At 40.8% G+C, this 17,021-nt stretch overlaps 1 protein-coding gene across 6 annotated transcripts in view; it reads left to right on the top strand.

Moving 5' to 3' along the window:
* Positions 1–1,853: 1,853 nt before the first annotated feature.
* The window catches only part of SRPK2 (SRSF protein kinase 2), a 151,144-nt gene continuing 135,976 nt past the window's right edge, over positions 1,854–17,021 (top strand). For 3 of the 6 annotated variants that reach the window (XM_054808126.1, XM_054808056.1, XM_054807790.1), the window contains exons 1-2: positions 1,854–2,007; positions 2,098–2,182. In XM_054808126.1, the coding sequence (XP_054664101.1) occupies positions 1,992–2,007; positions 2,098–2,182 (101 nt within the window). In that variant the 5' untranslated portion in view covers positions 1,854–1,991. Of the gene's footprint in view, positions 2,008–2,097; positions 2,183–17,021 lie in introns of those variants that run through there. The other 3 variants (XM_054808305.1, XM_054807878.1, XM_054807966.1) reach the window with 2 other exon arrangements.

The raw sequence follows: 17,021 nt of genomic DNA, 5'->3' as shown, positions 1-17,021 counted from the left end.
CTAACATAATTCCTTCTCTGTGCGCTAGCAGATTGTTCCCTAGCCCTGATTATATTGCTGACATTATGCTCGTGAGGGAAATTCTTTCCTGACTCCAGATTTGGCGAATTTATAATCCTGTTGATGTAGGCAAAGCTCATTGTACTTATCTAAGACCCAATTGTCCAATCGGTTCTACATATAAACCCGCTGTTGAAGTAAACAGAATTGCACACAAGTAGCTGAAAAGATGATTGGGACCCTGATATGGTTTCTGCTCTATAGCCATAGCTGCAAGGTACCTTTAAGCCAGCACTGCTCTGACAAAGAAAAAAAGCACTCTCACCGTTTTCTCCACCATCAGCTGCTTGTCTCTACCATTCTCTGTACAGGCACAAGTATTCATGCAGGAGCACAGTTTAACCAATGAATTTAAAATTAACCTGGAAACAAAGGGTAAATGTGTAATCTGCTTTTTAACATTCAATTACTAATTTTCATGTATCTAAACTTTCTCAGCAGAAAGCCTTCAAAATTTCAGTACAGCATTCTGTTGCCTGACCTATCACACTGTACTATTACTGAAAGACTAACCACAACAAAGGAGACATGTAAAACATCAACATTGCACATTACCATAGTAGTTTATATTGTAAATGTCTTTTTTCCTGTGTTCTTTTAAGATGGAGGATAGGACACAAAATGTTGCAGCTGTGGTGCCTCATGAGAGCTGTAGTATAGGAACTTCATGGTCCTGTTTTTTTGTGTTCACCAGGCTCTCTAGTCAGACAAAAAAGTATTGTACATTGTGGTACCTCCTCTTTGAGTCGTCTAGCTTTATCTTTGTGTTCCTCTCCCACTCCTAAGCTTAACTAACCATAACTAGGGATTCAGTTTTCTGTCTAGTTGAAATCTCAATGATCCAATTACTTAACACCAGCGATTACTGCTAGTTCCCTTCACTCTCATAATACCTTGACCGCAGCTGCTTTTAGATCTTCATCCTTATGGATTCTTTGTCTTGCCATTTAGGGAGGCAGTTCTGCCTCAAAATTTAATGACTGTCCCCTGTTATCTTTCAGTTACTATGCCTTGGAATTCCAGTCCCACGTGAAGATAAGGCAGACAAGCCTCACACTCATACTGGAGTTTTTGATAGGACTCCGATCATCTTCTGCACCAGGTATAAATTATAGAGCCACAAAATTTCAGTCATAACACTGTCGAAAATTGAGCCATGCTATGCACAGCACAAGTAAGAAGAGACAGTTTCCAACAGGTCATTACTAGGCCAAATCTCAATAGTGCCTGGTATCACAGGCAATAAGATGTCCTCAGCAGGAAAAAACTGATTGCCAAGAATTGTCCATCATGACAATCAAAGCACTTAGTGAGAATCAGAATTAAGGAAATCTAATTTCCCTGGATTTGTGGCATGAGGTTAATTGGTTCTGGCATCTAACCCCACAGAGGTCCTGGGACAAGCTAAAGCTGATCTTGCCCCAGCCGCTGCCAAGGAAGCAGACCGCCACCTCTCTCTTTTGTCACAGCTCCCAGCACGGTACAGCAACGGGGTGAACCACTCTGCTACTCCGACCACAACCCAAAATTTAGCAAAATTAATTTCCAGTTAGATGGACGACCTGACAAAGCCCACCTGGGCGGCAGCGAGGCAGCAGATGGCGGAGCCGAGGCCGGTCGGAGGCCGAGGCTGCCCAGCTACACGTAGGACCGGCCGCTGAGGGGACGCCCCGAGCCTCAGGTGCGCTCCCGCCGGGCGCGCGCCGCCACCTGCCGCCGCCCCGCCCACGCCTTTCCGGCCGCGGCCCCGCCGGCAGGGCCGCGCCTGCGCAGTTGACGGCGGCGGCGCGAGGGCGGGCGGTGCGGGGGTGCCGCGGTTGCCGGCCGGTGCCCGGCGCGCGGTCGCGGCTGGCGGGCGGCGGCGGGACCGGGTCGGGGGCAGGGCGAGCCGGGGAGCGGCGCGCCTGCTGAGCAGCGTGCGGCGCGGGGCGATGAACTCGCGCAAAGGTACCGTGCTGTGCCGGGCGGCGGGGCGGGGGGCCGGGCTGCGCGGCCGCCGCTCATACCGGCTCCCGGTTGTTCTCTTCTCCCCGGCAGTGCTGGCCCTGCAGGCCCGCAGGCGGCGGCCCAAGCAGTCCGCGGCGGCCGGCAGGAGGGACAAGCACCCGCCGCCCCACAAAAAGTGAGTACGGGGACCCCCGACCCGCCGGGACGGAGTCTCCCCCCCGGGTCAGCTTCGTTGTCTGTCCTTCCCTCACGCTTTCCTCCCGCCGTCCCCTAACGTCTGTTGGGGCAGTCCTGCGGCCCGGCCCCTCTGCCCCCGCGCAGTCCCGGCCCCACTGCTTGCTTTCACGGGGGAAGCTCCCCGCTCCCACCGCCGCCTCCGGGACAGAAGGCAGCTCCCCCGGCAGAGCACACACACCCCTACCCCCGCCCGCACCGCGCCCGGGCCCTCCCACGGGGGATGTCGCCACGTCCCCCCGGGGACCGTCCGCAGCCTCGGCCCCGGGCTGAGCCTCCTTCGGGCAGGGCCTCCCCGTGCCGCACTGACCGTCCTTCCTCCCCCGTGGAAACCCGCGCCGGGCACTCTGGCCAAGCCCCGGGCATCGCCGCCGTGCTCGTCTCAGAGAAGCCCCTGTTTGTCGGGGATCTGCACAGACTCAGTCTTTACAGCCCTCGTGTCCCTTTTGAATCGCCCTCCAATTCTCTCATCTTCGTGGTCGTCTTTCTCTCCTTGTGCTGTCTGTTCTGTGATTTCTTGCTGGCAGCATTGTCCTATCTATAGGCAGCCCTTTTTCTTATCCTGCTAACAGCCTGATATACCCATCCTGCTCTCTGCTTCCTGCTCGGTACTGTCAGATTATCTCCTGTTCCCAGATGTGTCTAATTGCCAGCAATAATGATACCAGTATTTTGTTGTCGTTGTTTAAATCTCTTTGGGTCTTGCAGAAACAGACCAAAGTCATGGTCGGGTTTTTTTCCCTGTCTTCTGCTAGCCCTTCATGTTCTTGTCACTGTCCAGTTCATCTTTCCTCATTCTCACGATACCTGTTTACCACGTAGGAACGTTCTTCCATCTCTATAGTGTTCCCGCTTTAACTACTCTTTCCTAGGATAATGTGGCTTTGGACTTCTCCCTAATGTATTTTTTCTCCTCGTAGGATTACACATTTCTCTCACTAACTTTTACTGTATTTTGTTCAGTGAGACTTTATTGCTGGCTCGTTAAGTCACCCTGGGAAGCAGGGTATGCTGGATGGATGGATATATATGTGATGGGGTAAAGATGTTGCTATGTGCAATGGTAAATGATTCAAGGGCCAAGGTTTTTTTCTTATGATTTCTCCAGAAAGAAATAATAATATATCCCTGACCCTGAGTTGTGGTTTTTATTTATGATGAATGGGCTTTTTTCCTCTTTGAGGTGGGTAAAAAATAATGTAAGATGAAATGCTAGTGTAGTGGTTGTCAGGCTTTGACAGCTAACTTTTGTTCACATCCTGTTCTGCTACTGCTGTTTCCTCCAGCATTGTATGAAAGCTGCATTATGCTTTCAGTTCTGCGAACTTGGAGTTATTGCAATGGAAACAAATTTTATGTGCGAGATAGGCGGTTTGATTGGATTGGTTTCCTTGTTTCCAAAAACCTTTTCGAAAGTCAGTTTGTAATGTTACATGGATTTGTTTTGCCACTTTGAAAACAGAAATAGCTTTAATTTTTTAGTAGCTCTAGGTTTAGAATTGGTTTTGTAGCTTTCAATTGAGTCTTAACCACAAGGTTATTAATAAACTTCTATTCTACGTAGATGATACAGTGTTTAATTTACCTCTTAACAGGGCTGCCTTGGGATGTCTTGTTGAATGAGTTTGTCAAAAGTTTGCTTTCACAGACACTTAGTAAACTCGGAATTGGTATTCTTTTTGTGTTCGCTGAAGAAGCTGGCTACTGTTAAGTCAGGGTGCACAGTCAGTAGCTGGCCATTTGCCATACTGAGTCGGCATTTCCAGATGCAGTGGGTTCAGTTGCCTCGGGAAACAGTGGTTTTGCTGCGGTAGACAACAGAGCCATCATTTCTTTTCTGCTACGTATGTTTTCTTTTCTCTTCAAACCACTTTTACACTATGGAGACCTCGTACTCTGTTTTATGCTTTTTTATGAAAGGGAAACTCCTTTCAAGTCTTTAAGTCTCTTTGCATGTGGCCGAATAGATTAGACCCCCAAAGTAAAGCTGGCATTGGACGTTATTTCAGAAGACAATCTCAGCAAAAGTATCTGGTTTGCCCTGTTCCTAGCCTTGCTTTAAATTCAACTGCTACAGCATATACTAGTGTGTTAGAGCTGTACAGTGTCTGTGATGCACATCAAATGCACAGTAGCTGCAAATGAAAATGTTGATTTGAGGGGTGGAAATTCTATACCGTAAGTTCCCTGTAGTGAACTTGTTCACTACGTGAAAATTGTGACTTGGTTTTGAATCCAAAGCTGGGTTTTTCTGTTTTTTTTTTTAAAACTGGTTCTTAGGAAGACTCTTCTCTGCCGGGTCATAGCTTTATAGAGCAACTTCCATTGTTGCTGCTAACAATGTGCTTCAAAGAAACTGCAGGATTCCTCTTCTAGAATTGACTGGGAGAGTTATATCGCATTGTAGCTTACTTGCAGGCTTTTGTTTGAAGAGTATTAAGATGATGACACAAGAAGAAGAAAAAATTGCAGTGCTCTTTAACGCTGAATAGCTTTTTGTCTCTTATGACCTTAATTGCCATAGAAGGCTGCAAGATTGGTCCTGTAACTGCTCAATGTTGACCCCTTAAGTCAATGATGAGAACTGGTGGAGGTGAATCCATATTTTTTATGTAATAGGGTGGAAAAATAAGAAAGTAGAAGTTAAGTGGCTCATGTTCTGAAGAGAAAGCACTTTGTCTTGAATCAAGACTATATCTAAAATTGCGTGTAATAATGAAACCTACTTCGTATGGCCTTACTTTGAATTCAATCATCCAGGCTACTGAAAACGAGTAATACCTCACTATTTTAAGAGAACAGTTAACACTTGATTTTGGTTATAATAGATGGACTTGCATGCAGTGTGTACGAACTGCTTATGTATTTTTTGAGTCAGACAAAAGAAATAATCCAAATGGTTAATTCAGGTCCTCTGTGAATTATTTCTCCTTAAAATGGAGATCTGCATTGAGAGATGTCTATGAAATAGCATTTTCAACAGATGCCCAAGTCTGTGTTCAGAGAAACTTGCTTACAGATAGACAAGCCTGTTGATTGCCCTTTACTTAGTGCTAACAGGACCCAGTTATGTAAGAGATGGCATCAGGTATGTCTACCTTTTGCATTCAGCAGAATGGTAGGCTCTTCTTTATATTCAGACTAGTACTGGCTTCAGTTGGAGCAAACTTCTATCTTGGATATTTTAATTTTGCTTGACTTTATTTCTGAGTAAATATGACAAAAACCAAGTGAATATCCAATCAGAGATTTGTCATCTTTAACACATTTACTATCAATTTTTATCCAAAGTTAAAGGATAGTGTTTTGTATATAAAAATATCTGGATGATGATGTGTGAATGTATGGAGAAAGGATTAAGTGTGTTGAATACTTCAATACAAATGCATAAATCCAGATATCAAGATTGACTTTTCAAAATGCAGTTTTCTTGTAGAGCAGGTTTTTTGGTTTTGTCTTTGAGCAATACTTTACAACAGGTGATAGAGACCATGCAATACTGCTTTATAGTGGTGAAGAGTATGTATGTTAGATAACATGGGAAGTGCCAGATTTCTGTACTGTGCACTTCCAGATGACTAAATTCTTGGACCGACAGGTATTGTACCAAGGTTTTGGATATATCGCATTACTATGGAATCTTAAATATCTGAAATTGTTTCATTGCTTTTGGTTGTCAGTGTTTCTCTACCACAATGTTTTTCAGTAACTCTTTGAGAACAAAATTACCCATCTTGTACAGTGCTACAGTGGCTTTTATTAGCTTCATTTATTTTTTGCTTGCAGAAGTTTTGCAAACCCTCCCCGAGCTTTTTCGTTAGCTTTTTTGCAAGGGTGAGAGGGCAAGGGTGGAAGTGTGCATATGTGAAATAAGTCAAATGGGCTTTTTTTTTTTTTTCTTTTTTTACCACCAGTGGTCTGAGGCCACAATTGTGATATCCTACAGTGGCTATATAGGCTAGATCAGCTCAAGAAGTCCGCTCAGTGTTGTTTTGGGTATTTACTCAAAATGTGGTGTTGATGTGAATTGCTACTCTTGCCTTCTTTCTTAATAGCCTTTTGTCTTCTTGTAACAATATTTTAATTGGAGCTTTATCTTCCTGTTTCTGTCAAATTTTAAGATTTCATTAAGCTACCTATACTACAGGGCTGTAATTTTATCTTGGTTATTTGCCCGCTTAGTGTATGTAGGCTTCAGCTGCTTAACATTGTGCCTTCTTTCTGAAAGAAACAAAGTTGATTTTGGATGTCTAGATATAATAGTAATAATTCTTTTGTAAAGAAGTAAATAATTGCATGTATTGAGATTACAGAAATTTAATTTAAAGAAGGTGTTGTGACATGTTTGATCTTGAATGCCTGATTCAGTCCAATGTCCTTTGTAATGTGGTAATAAAACATGTCAAAGACTTTTCGTGGGATCCAATGGAATCTAGAGTAAATTTTAGTGTAAAGTAGCTTGTGTATTACAAAGCATGTTCATCTTTTTGTTCCGAAGTCTGTGTCGTGTAGCAAGAAAACATCCTGCAGCTCTAATAAACTTAGTTGCTAAAATGAGAATGGCCCTAGAATTTCCAATATTCTACTAGCTGATTTGTATAATGAAGGTAGTTATTGTCATATAAGTGTCAGGGGACACCTGTTATCAAAGAATTATCTGTTCATACAAATTTGCCAAGATTCAGGCCTTTTTCATAGAACAAAATCATAGAGCAGCCCAGGTTGGAAGTGCCCTGGAAAGATCATCTGGTCCAACCTTTTGTGGCAAAGGGAGTCTAGATGAGATTGTCTAGCACCTTGTCCAGCTGCATCTTGAAAACCTCCACTGTGGGGATTCCACCATGTCCCTGGGGATGTTGTTCCAGTGAGTGTTTGTTCTCACTGTAAAAAATTTCTTTCTTATATCAAGATGAAACCACTCCCAGTGCAACTTGTACCCCTTGCCCCTTGTCTTTTCTGTGTGGCTCCTTGTGAAAAGAGAGACTCATCCACTCTGTAGCCACCTTTTATGTACTGGAATACTATGATGAGGTCCCTGCTGAGCCTTCTCTTCTCCAGGGAGGAGAGGCCTAACTCCTTCAGCCTTTCCTCAAAGGGTGCTCCAGACCTTTAGTCATCTTCATGGTCCTCATTTGGACCCTCTCCAGTTTGTCTGTGTATCTTTTGAACTGTGGGGACCAGAACTGGACACAGTACTCCAAGTGTGACCTGAGAGGTGCCAAGTAGAGTGGGATGATTACTTCTCTACCTCTGCTAGCAATGCCCCTGCGGATGCAGTCCAGGGTTGGATTTACCTTCATTGCTGCAGCAGTGCAGGGCTGATGCATGTTCAGCTTTGTTGTCCATCAGGCCCCCCAGGTCCCTGCCAGCAAGGCTGGTCCCCAGCCACACACATCCTAGCCTGTACTGGGCTCCTTGGTTATGTCAGGTTTTGAACAGGCAATGAAAAGAGATACCATCCTGGGACCTTAATTTAATTTGTAGTAATTATATTTTATGAAATAACATTGTTTTTAGTATAATGGTGATTTTATTAAGGAAAATACCCTGGTTTAGCACAGTTATGTTAAACAAGAGTGCCTTAGTAGGGGAGGGAAAATGACTGCATTTCATGTTTCAGATCATAGTGAGGTGAACTGTTGGGGTATAATATTCATGATGACCGGGCCAATTGTTCTGCAGTACATTTTTAATTTTTTATCTCTTTTATTTACTGTAACTACAGAGTAGGATAGTAATAAATCTTGTGGACAAGGCTTGGACATGGATTTTGAAATATAAACATCTGTTTCTTCCTTTTGTCCTCAAGATGATGACAGACTGTAGAAGCTATTGATTTTTTTTTCTTAAACTACAATTTGAAGATGTATATGACAATCTTTACTGAATAAATAAGAATGTCAGGTTGTACAACAAATGTAATTTGGTTGAATAAAGATGGGACCAAATCAAACTATTTTTAGTTTTGGACAATTCCACTGAATTCCCACACATTAACCTGAAGAAAAGAATTCCTTTATTACCTGGCTTCTTCATGGTGTACTAAATATACTTTGTGATCATTTCATTGATTTAATGTATGTGAAAAAAAGATTGGAAAGCATGCACACAGTCCTTTTTGATGGCCATAGATTATCTAGGCATAGGGGAAGAGTAAAACCTGGAGAGATGCTTGTTCTCATGGCTATGCTAAATATTCAACTTTTTGATTGCTGGCTTACAGCATGAATCTTCTCAGATAAAGTTTGTGGTCAATCTCAAGCATTTTCTGGAGCAGTAAGAGTTGTAGAAATAAATGTGTCTAGCTAAGCCAAAAATTCCATTAAAGAATAGAAATGTGGGACAATGAGAACATTATATGAGAACATTGTATCAGATTAAACTCTCCATTTCCTCATGTAGAGGAGAACTGCTCATCCTGTTGAGAAACAGACACATTTACTTTATTAATTTACTCTTAAGAGACAAGAGTTTTGTATTTAAAATCTGATTTTTGTTTCAAATTCCGTTCATTTTTTTCAAGATTGCAGTCTTAAAGGATTGTCATCTTTTCACTGAGAAAATTAGTGGCAAAGGTGAGCTACTACATTAACTAGTGAACTGTAGGGCAGCAGTGGAAACTGCACTTTCTTGTGTGCATACCTGTACTTTGAGTGGATTTGCTAATTGCTGATCTGTTTGTCTTCCTAATGTCTGTAATAAGAGTAAATCTCTACCTCTACTGAAAACCATTTTGATTTGGTCTCTCTTACTTAGATAGTAAGCCTTGTCTAGCTTCCTTTTCCTGTCTTCTCATGGGAAAATGCTACTAGATTTGCCGCTATGCATACAAACATATATACACACGTATTTATACTTAATAATGTATATAGAAGTTAAAAGTTATTTTAATCCTTGTTTGAAGGAAGCCTGGGTCTAGGTAGGGACAAGGAAGGCTAGAAAGTTAGTGTCCAGGAAATTATAGAAGTGTTTCAATGCTTCCTCAAGTGTGTGTGTTATGCTTAGACAAAATAATAATTTTGTATTGTGACATCTAAGTTATTTTTCTTAAAAGTAGCATCTATTAGGTAGTTGCTGTGCCTGTGGGTATTGGCTGAATGGATTCTCTTCACTGATCAAAGGCTACAAGTATACCTCTTGCACTTCCTATAAGAGAATGACCATGAACTCTCACAGTCTGAGGTGGTCCCTCAATTGTAATGTGTGCGAGGTTGTTGGTTGTTTGGGTGTTGTGGTTTGTTTTTGTTTGTTTGTTTGTTTTCTTCTTTACTGAAGAATGTCAGAAAAGCTAATGTTAATTTTTTTTTAGAGGAGGACTCAGAAAGATGCAGAAGGCTAGTACCCAAAGTTATGTTACTAGCTAATGAAAGCAAATAAGATGACCTCTGTTCTCTACAGAAGAGATAGGACTGTTAAAAATGAAAAAATAACTATATAGCAGTTGTATTCATAATTGTTCCCTTTTCTTACTGATTACTCCTGTTGTAATTCTGCCCAACTCTTACATTTGTAATCTAGCCTGTATTTTAATAATCAATAACTAATTCTGTTCTAATTGCCTATGGGGACTTTGGGAATGGCCCCGATTTTGTTAGACTGTTTTTAAAAGACAGAACAAAACTAAACCCCACCACTCTTATTAAAATTTGAAGGAACAAAAAATTGTCTTTCTACCTGTCTTTACAATTCCCAATATTCATATCTTTAAATTACTGTTGGTCTCAGCCTTCATATGAAGGCCTTGAAGTGATAACCCTTCCTTCTTGGTTTTCCTATTGACACTTTTAAGACCCTTACCCTTGTTTTCTCATTTTTCACTTTTAATCTGTTAACAGTTGTAGCACATTATAAGAGGGATGGTTCTGTTTAAAATTGGCAGAGCATTGGTAGTAGTCTTCCTCCTGTGTCCCCCTTTCTACCCCAGTAATATGCCTTTTAGGGTGAGCTGTTCTTCTGGGAACTATTGTTTTTGGATCTCTGACTGTGTGCAGATGGTACATGGAGAAGTGGGAAGATAAGCATAGTGTAATAAAGCACATGTTACAGAGCAGAATCGCAACAGTCTGTATCTGTTTGAGCCTAAGCAAAAGTTTTCTTATTTATTTAACAGAAGACATTATGAAGAAGCTTTTTGACTGGAAAAGGTAGTCTACTAAGTTTCAAAGTGAACCTCTGTAAAGGTAGTAAATTTTTTTGGCATTATATGTGTATTGTTTTTAATTTAGCCTATGCATTTGGAAATCCTATGATTAAAACAGTGCATATGTCTAAATACCAAATATTCTGGTTTTGTCCAGCAAAGCAGCTGGGAGACGACTTTTACATCAAGGTCCTGCATAATGAAGTCATGTTCTGTTAGGGAGTCTCTTTGAGTATTAATGCTAAAGGAATCTTATCTTGAACCTTTTGGTTAAAGACAAACCACAGAATAGACTCTGGTGAAATAATGCTTCTTGACAGTAGTGGTGCCTTACTGGTTTTTTCCTCAACTGAAGTTAGTCAATTAAAAGTCAATAATTTGAATGTAGGAGACTAAAAGAATCAAGGGCTTCAGTTGCCTTGAGCTATTGTCAATGCTTAGTTTGCAGTTTTCTAAAATGGGAGAATTCCATAGTTAGAGGTCAATTACATTTTCCTATCCCTGAGGAAAAAAATGAGTATCTCTTTTGTTGCAGTGATAGAGGTCAGAGCTGTCTAGGTACAGTATCTCTACCTTAAATTCTGATACTAAAATAAATTGTTTACTAATTTTCAAACAGTACTAAAATTATACTGTTCTTGTATTTATGGTTCTAAAGAAAATTGTCTCTTGGGACATCTCTCTTTTTTTTTTTTTTTTTTTCTTTGCATTCACCTGTTTCTTCTAGTCTCCTCTCACCCCAGTAATTTCTGTTGAATAATTGTGCTTGTCTCCCACTCACTACCCTCCTGCTGTTGCTCACCTATATGCGACGTTACTCCTTCTTCATAGACTGACACATATATGTTTGTGTAAAATCATTACAGAAGAGGTTCTTAGGTAGTTGCATGGAGCCTGGAGATGGGTATGATGGAAGTGCTGTTTTTGCAACTGGTTGCCTGAAAGGTTGCTGTAGGGGTAGCAAATGCATGATTGAGCTATATCTGCAAGAGAGAAGGTACAGTCAGTAGAGCACGATGACTCCTTGTTCTTTCAGAGTGCTTCAGGAAAGAAACAACTCTGAATTCCTTTCCAGGAGTTCAGAAGGTTGGGCTTGGGTTAGCATTGGTCCTGCTGAGCGGTGGGCAGTTACGTGGGCTGGGCCCACTCTGTTGTGCTATGCGGGACTGTGGAAGTGTGGTAAGGCAGCTGGATTTATTCTTTTCTCCTGCCAGAATCTGAGTACCCAGTAGGCACTTATCACCTCTGGTGAGGGACGGTTGGGCAGTTTGAGATCATGTATCCTGTAGAAACAAAACAGTGGAACACTGAATCCTGGAAAAAAAAAAAGGCAGAAGTTATTAAAATCCAAGTAGACGGTAGTTAAAAGAATGCCAGTTAAGTGCAGTTAAGGCTGTAGTTAAGTAAGGTACATAGCAAGCCAACTTTATTTAAAGCAGATTTTTTTAATGGCTATTTTAATGTTTGAAAGCTAATTATAAAATATTTTAAAATGTGCTTCTATATAAATTGTGGTTTATTTTTGTGCTCATGTTACATGCTTCACATCTTACCATCTCAAAAAAGATGACATAGAACTAGAAATGGCTCAAAGGAGGAGGTAGTAAAGGTGATTGAGGATATTGGACAGCTTAATTTATGACTAGTGCTTTTCAAATATGTGAAGGTGATTAAGGAGCATTTTGACATGCCTGAAAAATCATTACTGTTAAAGAAGGGGAAGAATAACTTGCCTCTTTTCATTACAAAACAATGGTTTCCAGAGAGTGACTTTAATTCTAAAAAAGGTACTTCTTTTTGTACAGTACAAACAGCAGAATGTGGCTTTGCAATATGTTGTAGAGGCCAAATTATAGATGGGTTTAAGAAGGATGAGACTGGACACTAGAACCACCAGTTGTTTTTAAGTATACTACTGTGGATGCAATTTGACTTTCCAAGCCAGTGTTTGCTGAAGGCCTGTCATCTAAGTTTCTCCTAATATAGAGCAATCCACTTGTATACTGATCTCTAAATGTATGTTTCTGGCACCTAGAGGTATAATACTGGCCTAGGTATGTATTTGACCTAATTTAGTGTGGCACCTCTTAGATTAAGGCCACCTCAGTAGATCACTTGCAATATCTGATAGTATGCGTAAGCCTGGCAGTATCTGTGAGCCTAGATCCAAACGGGACTTAAATGGTCTAATGTGTGGCACTCCTGTACCTGGCTCAGGAAGGAGCTGTGAAACTGGAGTTAGCTACTAAATCTGAGTCTACAGTGAATCAGCAGAGCTGTGTGCTTGAGAAGAGCTTTCATAAACCCAAGAACAGTAAGGTAATGACAAAGGGGTGGGGAGGCATGCCAAGGAGTGCAAAATACTGAAGGAATGGGTGTGCCTGAATGCTATGTTTCCTGTAGACTTTGATGCCATCTGCAGGTCTGAGTTTGATGCCAAAATGAGCCTGGGATTTAAAGTCATGAATCTAAGAATTCGGGTTATTTCCTCTGTTGCTATGAACAACCAGCTTTGTTTTAAAGTTTCAGTTCTCGTGCTTATGTAGTAGCTCAATAATTCACTCACCTGTGAAATAAGAGTTAGATGCCTGAGGAATTTCAAGCTTATTATTTCAACCTGCCATGTGCAGGTGTCAATCACAGGATTATAGGCTGTGCTAGGCTTTGGTGTGTAAGGGACAGCCAGTAGCTTTACACTTCTTCTGTGAAATAACAAGAGCAACAGACTGATGGAGTCAGAAGACAAGTGATTAAAAGGGAAGCGTTGCTATGAAGTTTCACTAATACACAGGTATCACCATGCTGCTTGGTTGCGGCCAAATAACTCTTGAGTTACAAACCAAACATATGTGGTGATTAGGTCAGAATGAGGCTGTTTGGGTGATTAAATGATTTTTCTTTTTAGCATAGCAGTCACAATTCAGCATTTTTATGAAAGAAGGAGCCCTGAGGAGATCAAAGGCTTAAACCTTCTTGCAAGTTTCCTTTCCTGGTGTTAAAAGGCATGGTATGACAGATCCCTGCTGCCAGAATCTGTTCCCAGGGGAATGTTTTAAAATTTTGGCAGTATCAGTAAAACTTGGAAAAGACCAGGAGCCTTATGATGCTATTATGAGTTTTAGCTCAAAAGAATAGGAATCATATTTACGGATAATAGTATCTGGAAAAAAACCCAATTTGCTTTTGTTTTGTTTTTTAAGGTAGTCTGTTGCTCAGGGCAACTTGTTTTGTGTATTAGTAACACAGCGTTCCAGCACACATTGGTGTCCAAGTTTGTGACACCAGTCCTAGATATTTAATCAAATTCTACTCAAATGCTATTAGAGCATTGCCTCTATTTTTTAAAATTAAAATCTCTATATGACATTGTTGTTTCCCAGAAATTTTTGCTATATAGCAACTTGCAAGTCTTGGATTGCGTCAGCAGTGTCGAGAAGATGACACACAGCAATTTTGGTAGTTGCTTCCAGCACTGCACATTTTATAGAGTCACTCTTTAATCAGGGACGAGCAGTCCTGGAAACTGGGAGCTTTGTGATGAGCTTGGTATTGCTGTTGTGGGCAGACTTAATCTGGGTACACCTGCCAGTCAAGGCTCTTGGAGAAGATGGATGTGAAAACACAATGTGTGAATCTCAAGTTGACTTAAAATGTGAGACACAGCTATAAAGAATTAGGCTGAGGCTACCACTATATTTTAGATCACCAAATACCTGTTAGATAGCTACTTTGGTCTTTGGTATGGATCAGTTATTTTTAAGTATTGCATTCTCACTGCTAATCCACATTGTTTAGTAAATCCAGCATCTAGAAACTAGGTTAAAACTACTTATCGAATAGACAGTACCTATTTTCCCCAGTTGTCTAAAATAAGTATTGTTGAGAATTGATTAGTTTATTGAAAAATGTTGCAACAAAACTGGCAAACTTTCTGCATATTCTATAGTAAATATGGTGCAGAAAATCCTCCTGTTCTTATTATTGAGAAATAGAATAACTGTATTCTGTAATGTTTATTTCTGAAGCCAGAAAAATCAGTTTTGTGTAATGAGAACATTTGTCTTGGGAATAAAGATGTTATTCTTTTAAAGTGATCATTTTGATCTAATTTTGTGTTTCCAAAATGACTCTCACTAGCTTGTGTCTCACAGGGTGCCATATCTTGTCCTAATTGTAACATCATGAAAACTTGAAATAAAGTGTAAGTAGACCAGACTCCCTTCTCTTCCACTTGCACCTCCTCTGTGGTAGCTACTAGTCTTAACCCTTGCCTTGCACTTTACCAGGCTGGTGAAAACAGAGTATTTTCAATAGCTGCAACTAAAAGGAACGTTAAAATAAACCACAACTGAATATGTATATTGAAGAAAACACAGATTTATTCTGAGACTTTTGCTGTTTTCATTATAGTTTTTTTCCATACATCAGTGCCCAGTGTGCAGAATTCACATTCTGGTGATCAATTGAGAATGTAGTCTGGATAGTAGAATTGGGAAAGATCATAGAATCATAGAATTCTATGGGTTGGAAGGGACCTTAAAGATCATCTAGTTCCAGCCACCCACACGGGCAGGGACACCTTCCACTAGACCAGGTTGCCCAAAGCCCCATCCAACCTGGCCTTGAACACTTCCAGGGATGGGACATCCACAACCTCTCTGGGAAACCTGTTCCAGTGCCTCACTACCCTCACAGTCAAGAATTTCTTCCTAAAATCTAATCTAAATCGACCCTTCTTCAGCTTAAAGCCATTACCCCTTTTTCTGTCACTCCATGCCCTTGTAAGCAGTCCCTCTCCAGATTTCCTGTAGGCCCCTTCAGGTACTGGAAAGCTGCTCTAAAGTCTCCCTGGAGCCTTTTCTTCTCCAGGCTGAACAACCCCAACTCTCTCAGCCTGTCTTCATAGGAGAGGTACTCCAGCCCTCTGATCATCTTCATGGCCCTCCTCTGGACTCGCTCCAACAGCTCCATGTCTTTCTTATACTGGGGCCCCCAGAGCTGGATGCAGTACTCCAGGTAGGGTCTCAGGAGAGTGGAGTAGAGAGGCAGGATCACCTTCCTCGACCTGCTGGTCACACTTCTTGTGATGCAGCACAGGATACGGTTGGCTTTCTGGGCTGCAAGCGCACATTGCTGGCTCATGTTGAGCTTAATGAACAGATTAAATTTATTTTGGGGATAATATTTCAGTCAACCAAGTGCTTTGTTTTAATTTTCATTTGTTGTTTGAAATAAACACCCTTTTCTGGAAAGCTTCATCTATCTGAGGAGTATTCATAGGAGAGAACATGACAATCTAAGACTAATCAGATGCAATGGTAAGTTTTAAGACATGCATTGCTGACCATTATGGTCAAAGGTGACAAGTTGTAAACTCAGTATGGTTTGAAACTACCAGCTGAATTTGATAGAGAAATTTTGGTTGGTAATTTGATCCATTGTTCTTTTTGGTAAATTAGATGTTCTGTTTCCCTGCTAGTCCGTTGGAAGGCTTGATCAGCAGTTGCACATCTGACTTGTGAGCTTTGCCATTTCTCTTTTGCTACTTTTCCAATGTCACAATCCCCAGATATTGCTGACTTCCCTTGTAAGAAGGCCTTGAGCCTTCCGTTTAATTTTGGTGGTTTTTGTGCTTGGGCTGTTCTGCGTCTTCTGCCAGCTTCTCTGGCCTTGGATTAGCTACCAGCAGTGCCCATCGTGGTAACATGGCTGAGGGCACAAAGATGAGTGTGGCAGCAGGGCTGCCATGGGGTTGCAGGAAGACGAAAGAAAATGGAGTCTAGAAACAAACAACATATAAAATCAAGGCTCATTGCTTTGGAGTCATCAGGGATGCAGTTTTGGAGAGTGCAAGGATAAGCGTTTGGTACAACCAAAACTGGAACTACCTCATCACCCGCAACTTAAGGGCATGAGAGTGTTGAGGTTGCGAATTCAAAGTAGTTTAAATAGAAGGGGAGGAGGGAAGTTACTTTTTTCCCTCCACAGAAAACTGTTGACCTTGTATGTAATCATTTTTATATGTCATAATTTATAACTATGTAACATTAGTTTTCTGATATTCTTTGGTTTTAGGACAGCTTGCTTAAATACTAAACATGGTGTGACTGATCATAGGGAAGCTATTAATAAAGTATCTTCAGATGTTGTAACTGAGTTAATACCACAGCAAACCAAACATTTAAAATATTAAAATATTTTTATAATAGACTCATTCTAGCATGTATTACTATGTATTATGTAGTATTGTGTTTACATATATATTGTGAAGATCTGAAAATAGTTAAAATTCTAGGCCTCTCAATGGCTTTGTGTGATATTCTGTCTTTGCAAATGAGGGAAAAGGAACACATATTAGCTTAACTCAGGCTGTATACATGTAAAAAGGAATAATTCACTCTTAATTGTGCCACATCTGGATCAAAGAATTTGATGTATTTGCATTGTTGTGCTGTCTCCTTTCCCACTTTAAAACATTTAATCAACATTTTAGATAAATATGTCAAGCAGTAAAGTCACCTTGAAAATAAAACTATGAAAAAGGTAAAAGAAAGTCCTCTCAGTTCTAACACTGAAAAGTTAGGTGACGGCAAAAAATTATCTTTTCAGTTTATTTTTGAGATTCATAGATTGCTAAAAA

This window comes from Grus americana, chromosome 1 (assembly GCF_028858705.1).
Source record: "Grus americana isolate bGruAme1 chromosome 1, bGruAme1.mat, whole genome shotgun sequence".
NCBI lineage: Eukaryota > Metazoa > Chordata > Aves > Gruiformes > Gruidae > Grus > Grus americana.
This window is presented reverse-complemented; position numbering and strand designations above follow the sequence as displayed.